General features: G+C 36.6%; 1 protein-coding gene across 1 annotated transcript in view; it reads left to right on the forward strand.

Moving 5' to 3' along the window:
• The first annotated feature begins 6,830 nt into the window (after positions 1-6,830).
• The window catches only part of LOC124427226 (cAMP-dependent protein kinase catalytic subunit 1), a 4,315-nt gene continuing 1,145 nt past the window's right edge, over positions 6,831-10,000 (forward strand). The window contains exon 1 of the mRNA XM_046969836.1: positions 6,831-10,000. This exon is cut by the window's right edge and continues 1,145 nt beyond it. Coding sequence (XP_046825792.1) covers positions 9,539-10,000 — 462 coding nt within the window. The 5' untranslated portion in view covers positions 6,831-9,538.

Consider the following 10,000-nt stretch of genomic DNA (forward strand, 5'->3'; position numbering starts at 1 on the left):
GCGATAGATAAAACCCGTAACGATCCCACGGTTAAAAAGTATATATCTATATACGTATGCATCCATGTGCATATATATGTATGCATATGTTTGTGTATATATATATATATATATATATATATATATATATATATATATATATGAAAAAACGTATGTGGTGCCAGTGTATACGTTGCTACGTTTACGAAGAGCGTTCATTGAAACGAATATATAGGGTGAGTCATTTGACTTTTCCATTTTGATTAATCTTGAAAATTAAATAGAGTAGGAATTATATGTCTATTACATTGTAATATTAACATGTTTATGTTAACATTTATATAACTTATTATAAGTTCGTTCCTTTTTATTCTCTTTTATCATCTTTCTTTCTTTCTTTCTTTCTTTCTTTCTTTATTTATTTATTTCTTTCTATCTTTTTTTTTTTTTTTTGTTTATAAAATCTATGCCTTCGAAGTTAGTTGCTATGCCTCACCCTATACGTTTATACTTACATGTATCGCAATGAAGTTCACTTTCAAATGAGCCACGCTCAACTCTATCTATTTTTCTTCTACTTCTTTTACTTCTGCTTTTTCTTTTCTCTATCTTTCATATATCCATCTATAAGTAAAACGAGTTTCAATATTCCACCACTTGGATAAACGTTTTCTTCATTGTATTTGCAAAGGAGAAAAGTTATATGTCTATTTTTTACGGATAGTCAAAATCAATTGGTTAAATCGTGCTATCATTAGGGGGAGGAGAGAGAGAGAAGAGAGAGAGAGAGAGAGAGAGAGAGAGAAGAGCTTTTGAGGGCTAGAATGCAAAGTGGAAAGATACTTGGAACTTTCCACGTCTCTCGTTTTACCACCTACCCTGTCTAATATTATCTAACAGACAACATCGATTTATTAAACAGATCGTTCTATACTTCGATTGGTAATTTTCCTTCTATGGAATTTCATGTTTGATATGTATTTACCATGTTTTCCGCCTCGTCTTCATATTATTGATATATTTGTATACGTCCGTTTTAATAATGCACGTCGAATATTCAAGGTTAATATATAATTAGGTGCATACACTCGCGGGCTTAGATTTCAAAAGACCTGGGGCGTCACTAATTTTTAGAAACTCCTACGTATTTATAAAATAAATCAATTATATGCTAATAATGAAACGATATATACACTTTCTAAATTAAATTAAGTATGTATCATATGTAAGGCATAAATATAGAGATAAAAATTCTATACTGATATTAAAATCGATATTAAATTAAATTTATTATATAATATAAATTTATATATTTGTTCGCGTAGAGAAGGGTTTATATATATATATATATATATGTATATATGTGTATATATATGTATGAATATATATAAGTATTACAGAGTGCGCGTCTCGAGACGACCTTCTATATCGCATGTGCGTAAATTCGTCATTGGCAACATACATATGTATATAGTTATGAAAAAATTAAAAAGAAATATTATGTTTCACTCGGAACATTGAATTTTCGTGACTAAAATATTCATTGTTTATATATATTTATTTTGCGATTGAGGAAACTCATGAACTATCCATTTATTTTCTCCCCAATGAAATTTCATTCTAATGAGAGACGCATAAAATCGCTGATATATTTTACTTTCCCTGCTAACATTTAGTTTCGTGTTACTGGGTCAGTGGAAATGTTCAGTCAGAGGCTATTTCGATGACAGTAACCTATATTCCCAGTGGCTTTGCAGTGTCGAACTAAAGATAGAATCTCGCATCTAAATTTTCATTTTGCTCGAGTAAACTTCTCCCCCTCCCTCATCCCTTTCGTCTCAATATCTCGTCTTCTTAATAACCGATGATATTATACCTACGAACATATTTTATCTATGTATATTTATATGAATGTATGTGTTTGTGTCACAGTTATCAATACATTGATAAAATAATTAAAATTTTCTATATATATATATATGTAAACAAAGTATTTTATATATCTAAATGAATTATATAAAATATAACTATATATATATATATATATATATATATATATATATATATACACACGCGATATATCATAGAACTGGCCACAGACTCACACAATTAATAATATTGAAAATTTCCAGTAATGAATACCAAATACAATCCTTTTTGGTATCACAAAATACATATTTTAATCGCGACGTAAGAAATTTTAATGAAAAAATTACTAATACCATTTATTTACAGTATATTCTTTTTTTATTTTTCCTCTCGATATATATTATTTTTATCAATGAACTTATAATACATTGTAACTTGAAAAATATAATTGACGATGTTACGTAAACGTGAAAAAAAGTAAAGACTCGCTTTCGGTCTCGGCACGCTATGTCGGGTTGCTTTGAAGAAAAACGCACGATACGCATTTTTATTGCTTTTCCGTTCTTGCGGCAAATGCATGACATGCATTTTTATCGGCCTTTTTGAAATATGACGTTTAAGTTTTATTAAAAATAAAATCTCCATCTTGATTTTATTTCATATAAAAAGATAGAGCTTAGCGATAAAATAACGAAAGCATTTTTTTACATCCTTCTCAATACATAAGCACATATTATATATATAAATATATATACATATGTGCATACACACGTACATATATACATATATATATATATATATATATAAAACGTATGATATTTTTAGTATATAGATCGCGTTTCTTCTTGATGATGCTCGAAACGATTCGTTTCGGTGTCGCCGTTTCATCACCAACGTTAAAATGCTCTTGGCACTGGTAGATTCACGTGGGAGAATAGTTTCGTAAAACGAAAAGAAGATCATTAGTATGGGTAACTGAGACTTTTTAAAAAAATAAAAAGAAAAAAAAATAGAAAAGATATCAAGAAAAAGGAAGAAAAAAAAAGAAAGAAAAGAAAAGAGAAAAAGATCAACCAATACAATTTTTACCCAGTAAGTAACTATGCAATGGATATAAGTACCAATACCTTTTTATACATATAGATATATAACCAACGTGTATACACGAAGTTTCCGCACGATCTAACATTTGAGATATTCTTAGATACCATAAAAGCGTGTGTACACATACGATTCCTTTGATATACTTCACTCGAATGTTTTCTATTATAGTACACTACGTTACAATAAGAGAGACAGAGACAGAGACAGAGAGAGAGAGAGAGAGAGAGAGAGAGAGGACACAAGAACGCGCAAGTAACACAACATAGTTTTTATCTTACGAGATATTCTCCGATTGTTAGATGCAAAGAAAGAAATAAACAAACGCGTACACGTAAACACACATATGTATATGTATATATATATATATATACACATAAACAATATAAAAACATCTAGTGCCCTTCTCGAAGGATCTCTCATAGTAGAGTAGTAGGTAGTAGTAGTGTAGTGAGAAAAGCTCTTAAGACGGTCGATCGTGTCTCCTCTTTCCAACAAATCGGCACACGGCTCTCTCAGGGTTCTTTGGGTCATGGAATCAATAGAGAGAAAGAGTGAGAGTATATATATATATATATATGATTATATCTATGAGTACGAGAGAGAAATAGATAGATAGATAGATATAGATAGATAGAAGTCTGGTGGTTGCTCGTGCGCATCCCCATGAACATTATGTTAAAGTTAGAAACGTACATATGTACATACTTACATATAGGAAGCATTAGAAATACATAAACGAATGACTATCTTCCATTACTTCCTTCCTTCGTTCCTTCCTTCATCTTTTATCCAATACCATAGTTGGTTTTGCTTTACTAAAAAATATCGCTTTGGTATAACCGAAAGGCACGACTTGATCGTACCTTTTTGACTCGGTTGTAACCGGTTCCTCCCGTTCTCCGTCTAATCTCTCTCTCTCTCTCTCTCTCTCCTTCTTTCCCTCTTTCTTTTTCGCTCTCTACAACTATCTAGCTTGCTTTCTCTGTCTTTCTTTTTCATTCTTTGTAACTATCTAACTTTCTCTCTCTCTCTCTCTCTATCTATCTATCTATCTTTCTTTTTCATTCTCTATAACTATCTAACTTTCTCTTTCCCTCTTTCTCTCTCTCTCTCTCTCTCTCTCTCTCTCTCTCTCTATCTCTCTTTTTCTCTCTCGTGTTCAACTGCTCTAAAACTATACTCACGCTATCTCTCTCTCTCTCTCTCTCTCTCTCTCTTTCTCTCTTTGGTGTTTCTCTATCCTTAGTTAGAAACTAATCGGCCAAAGGATTATTACGGGTCACCGGGTGTTCAACCTTCCGTATATACCTAGCACGGTTCGATACCACGAGAACGCCGGCTCGATTATTATAAATAGAGAGTCGCCGAAATATTTGCGTCATTCGACTGAGGACGACGATAACAATAACGACTACGACTACAACGACAACGACAACGACTACGACGACGATGATGACGACGAGAACGAGGATGGAATTAATTGCACCGAGATAATTTCATCAAGAGGATATCGATATTTTCGTCGTTATATTCGTCGTTATCTTTGGTCGCATCGAGAATATAAATTCCTTTTTCTTTTTCTTTCTTCTTTTTTTATTCGTATATAAATTTTATCATAATTGACAATTACGATTATTATCATATTTGATAAAGGTATAACCAAATGATGATTTCTTTATAGATATATCAGCTATTTGGAAATTTTATTTTATTTATCCTTTTATTTATTTTCTTTTTTTTGTATCATTTTTTTCAGATTGATTATGATACATTCGTTCGAGTGAGCGCGCGCGCGAGAGAGAGAGAGAGAGAGAGGGAGAGAGAGGAATTTATTCAATTAATCAATCCTTGATACAAACACAAACACGCGCAATATATATTTCGTTGTAAATATTATTATACTGTAATATTTACTATGTATTCTTAGACAATAGGCATCTCTACTTATTTCGACTAAACCGCGAAAGCTGATTGCTCTTCGAGCTAGTGGAGTTTATAATTTTGGAAAGTGATTGAGTTTAATACATGTGTGTGTGTGTGTGTGTGTGTGGGTGGGTGGGTGTGTGCGTGCACGAATGTATGTATTGAAAGATTCCGTGGCGTAATACTTATTTAACGGTCTGTGATCTCGTGTTTCTATTTGAAAGTTGCATTAGAGAAATGAAAATTGTACTTTTCATTGATGCCGATCGATTTTTAAGATTAACATGTATCATAATGAGAATTATCATGTCTCTTTTTATTTTACGTTTAAATACAAACAAAGATTCGACCATAAAAGTTGTCAACTGGGCAACTTTAAAAATCAATCAATTTTTTCAATCTTTCGACACACTTTTAGGCTTATCTGTATTTCTTTTTTTCTAGATTGTTAAATTAAAAGTCCCTAAAACAGGGAGCGTAAAAAGTTAGTAAAAGTTACTAATGATAGATCGTTAAAAAATCGTTCAAGTATTTTTGCGACCACCCTGTAGATATCAAGAATAACAAAGTCTTCAATGTGTGGGTTAAATATATGTAAATGCGACGTAATAATACCGTGAAAGGGAATTGTGTTACGTCTTAGAAATTTCTACATAAGAACTTCCTTGAGAATCGGCGATTCAATTTCACGAGAACAAATTACGCTTTGTGCGCATAATTAGAAATATTTTCTAGCGGAATAAGTTTCAGCACGGGTCTTTTTTTTTCCTTTCCTTTTTTTTTCCTTTTTTTCTTTTTTTTTTTTTTTTTTTTTTTTTTTAAATGGCTATAGGATTCCTTCTTTTCCCCGTTTCTTTTTTTCATCCTTGTTCTTTTCTTCTTTTTTTTTTTTTTTTATTCCTACTAAAAAAACATTCCCGCATAATACACGCGATAATATATCTGCAATGTTCTATATTATTGTCGACGATATAATTCGTAAACCTTAAAAACGTTATGATAACACCTAATCTGTGTCGACAGGGAGAACGCGACGTACGCATGTGTGTACATGTGTATGTTCATGGTGTGTGTATATATACACGTATTCATATGTGTATATGTGTGTGTGTGTGTGTGTGTGGGTAATTCACAGTGAAATAATATTCACCGTTCAAAAACGGTTCGATGTAAACGTAGCACGCGTCTTTTTTTATCGGATGATTCAGAAAACACTCTCCTCGCTCGTGTATGGCTCACACCGTTAAACGGAATGGAATATTTTTCTACCGTCAAATTGAATTGTCGAAAATAAACCGAGACGTTCAGAGATTATCACGATTTATCCTTAAAACTACATTATCGACAAAAATAAAGATAAAAAGAATGTAATGAAAAAAAATTTATATATATATATATATATAGAGAGAGAGAGATATGTATATATGGAACACATAATACAATTTTTCCTACAGATTTGAAAACGACGAGGAGATAAAATGTTTTTTTCTTTAGTTTAAAAAAGTTCATTTAATGTCATGGCGCTGATATCAATCGTAAACGAGTAAAGATGCTAAGTCTCTACGTTTACTAACGTATTTACGTAAATTCAAGTTAAATTTTCATTTTTAACCAAACTCTTTTTTATACGTACGAAGAAGAAGAGAAAAAAGAAAAAGAAATATATTTCTGAAGGTTATATACGATGATACAGAAACCATTTCGTTCGATAACCTTTATCGACGTTTCCTCGTAATCGTTTTTCATTCATTGGCTTGCCATTCTATTCTCGTCGAATTAAACAGCCAATAAGGAGTTCCCCCGTGAACGTGGATCTATTGCGAATGTAAACTTACTTTCCTATTTTCCTGTTTTATAGTTTAATTCGTATGATGGATCAAGATGGCGCCACATACTTTGGTTAAGTTTATGTCATACGTCGCTACATCTATCGGTAAAATCGTAAACCAATGTACAAGCTGTCCGACGCACAGTATTCAGCATCGTCTCAACAGGACGGCACGTCGCGCGATACCTTTCGCGTACGTGCGAATATTTTTCAGCGAAGGAAAATAAGAAAAGAAGGAAGGAAGGAAGGAAAGAAGGAAGCAAAGTAAAGAAAAGAAAAGAAAAGAAAAGAGAAAAAAAGATTAAAAAGGAGAAACAGAAGGACTAACGAAACGAAGTAAAGAAAAGGAAGAATAAGAAGAAATAGGGAGAGAGAGAAAGAGAGAGAGAGAGAGAGAGAGAGAGAGAGAGAAAGAGAGAGAATCAGGTCGCCATCTTTACGGAAGCATTTATCCTCGAACCAACAATTCACTTGTCATGGATAATATTACGAAATAATATTGGCTCTACCTCTTTTTGTCCTTCTGTCTGTTCGTTTGCTTGTCCGTTGATCCGTCTTTGCGTTCTGTAATCGTGCGTCCGAATAATTTCGAGTGAGATCGATCGGCGGTCGCGTGTAACACGGTGAACGCACATTCGAGCTTTCATTTCCTTTCGTATAATAGGAAAGGAAGGAAGGAAGGAAAGAAGAGACTTGGAGACACAGACTTATTCGATTCACGAAAGAGAAAACTGAAGGTTTCGTTAAATTGATTAGCGTGACTTCGCGATATTCCAACTCTCCGTGTCTTGCACTCTTCGGTGAGTGAGCAAGTAAGTAAGTAAGTAAGTAAGTGATTGAGTGAGAGTGAGTGAGCGCGCGAGCACGAGCAAGTGTGGCAAAGTGGTATCATAGCTACTACTATTACTATTACTACTGTATTCGAGAGAAAGAAAGAGAGAGAGAGAGAGAGAGAGCGAGCGAGAGAGAGAGAGAGAGAGGGAGAGAGGGAGAGAGAGAAAGTGTCAGTGAACGAGGTAAACCAAAAGAGAGAAAGCAATAGACGACAATATACATATACATGCAGTTTGTTGCTAGCGCGAACGCTTTCTGGCGTTCGATTAGATTATTAAATATTTGTTGAAAGAAGATAGTAGAAGGAAGAAGAGACAAAAAAGAAAGAAAGAAAAAGATAGGAAAAAGGAAAAAAGAAAAGGAAAAGAGAGGAAGATAAAAGTTTCAAATCATAGAGGAAGATAATAACAATAAGAGAGAAATATATCGAAGGGTGTTGTTGGACATTCGTGATCGAAAGAAGACGCGACGAGGAGTACCCGGGTGCTGGTGCTGCTACTGCTGCGGTAGTGGTGGTGGCACGAACGACGATGAAGATGGCGCGAGGCGCGGAGGAGGATCTCTGCTGACCCATTTTTTCGCGCGAACAACTTGCCGTTTGTCTGCCGTCCAAAGCGGAGTCCTTGCATTTCTTCTATCAACGAAGAAAAGGATCTCGACGTCTGTCAACTCGGTGACGCCCTTTAATGGTGGTGTCGGCGGCGGTGACGGCGGCGGCGGCGATGGTGGTTGTTGTTATTCTGTAGTAGTAGTAATAGTAATAGTAAAAGTACTACCAGTAATAATACTAATAATAGTAATAGTAGTTATAACAGACGAAAAGGGAAGAAGAGGAGGAGGAGGAGGAGGAAGAAGAAGAAGAAGAAAAGGGAAAGGAGGAGGAGGACAAAAAGAAGAAGAAGTAGTAGTTGGAGTTTGGAGGAGTGAACGAAATAGTGGCGGAGGAGAAGAAGACGGGACGGAAGGAAGAAAGAAAAGAAGAGGAAGAGGAGGAAATTTTAGAGAGGAGGAAGACGAGGAGAAGGAGAAGAAGGAGGAGGAGGAGGAGGAGGAGGAGACTCTGTCGGTGCAGCAATTCCGGTGACACGGTGGTTCGTGGCTCGTGTTAGTACTGATCTAACAGAAATAGGAACATATAATAATAAATAGAAATAAAAAGTAAAGGTAATCGAATTGAATTAAATTATAATTATTATTGTAATTAAACTGTTTCAACGGTGATAGATAAAATTAACGGTCAATCGAGACCGAAGGATAAAAGTAGCCGGTAATATTAGATCGGTGTGTCGGTGTTCCTCGGTGAATCGAGTTTCGAAGCGTGCCGTAGAAGTGTAAAACGCGGTGCGTGCGTGCGTTCGTTCGTTCGTTCGTTTCTTCGTTCGTTCGTTCGTTCGTTCGTTCGTTCGTTCGTTCGTTCGTTCGTTCGTTCGTTCGTTCGTTCGTTCGCTCGCCCGCCCGCTCGCGTGTACGTACGTGCGTGCGTGCGTGCGTGCGTGCGTGCGCATGTGGAGGAGGAAGGTTCGTTCGCGAGTAACGACGAGCGGCGGCGACAGCGGTGGTGGTCGTGGTACTGGTGGTGGTGGTAGTGGTGGTGGTGGAGGTGGTGGAGGTGGTGGCGGCGGTGGCGGCGGTGGTGGCGGAGAGTTGGCGGCCTCGTGAAGACTGGAAGGAAGTTTTTGGTTCTCTCTTCAGGAAGAGAGAGAGAGAGAGAGAGGTGGTTGTGTTTAAAGGGTGAAGAAAGAGAGAGACAGAGAAAGTGAGGAGAAGGGGAAGGAGTAAATCAAAATTGTGAAAAGGCCGGAGGTGGTCGACGGGCCCCTGAGAGGAATAACAAGAGGAAGAGAGCGAAGGAGGAGGAGAGGAGGAGGAGGAGGAGGTGGCTCGAAGGTTGGACCGAAAGAGGTGAAGGTGTCCGCTGGTGGTAAGCGAAAACACGGTATTCTCGAAATTTTCGAGCTCCGCGGAGCCCTGGCAGGCTCGGGAACGAGCGCGGCTGCTAAAATGGGCAACAATGCCGCGACCGCAAACAAGAAGGTCGACGCCGCCGAGAGCGTCAAGGAGTTCCTCGACAAGGCGAAGAAAGAGTTCGAGGACAAGTGGAAGAAGAATCCAACGAATACGGCCGCACTCGACGATTTCGAGCGAATAAAGACGCTCGGTACCGGTTCCTTTGGTCGCGTCATGATAGTTCAGCACAAACCAACCAAGGAGTATTACGCTATGAAGATATTGGACAAACAGAAGGTCGTAAAGCTTAAACAGGTCGAGCACACGCTCAACGAGAAGAGAATACTGCAGGCTATAAGCTTTCCCTTCCTGGTATCTTTGCGTTTTCATTTCAAGGACAATTCGTATCTTTATATGGTGCTCGAGTACGTACCCGGCGGCGAGATGTTCAGTCACCTGCGCAAGGTCGGACGATTTTCCGAACCCCATTCTCGTTTTTACGCGGCACAAATAGTC

Source organism: Vespa crabro, chromosome 10 (genome assembly GCF_910589235.1).
Source record: "Vespa crabro chromosome 10, iyVesCrab1.2, whole genome shotgun sequence".
NCBI lineage: Eukaryota > Metazoa > Arthropoda > Insecta > Hymenoptera > Vespidae > Vespa > Vespa crabro.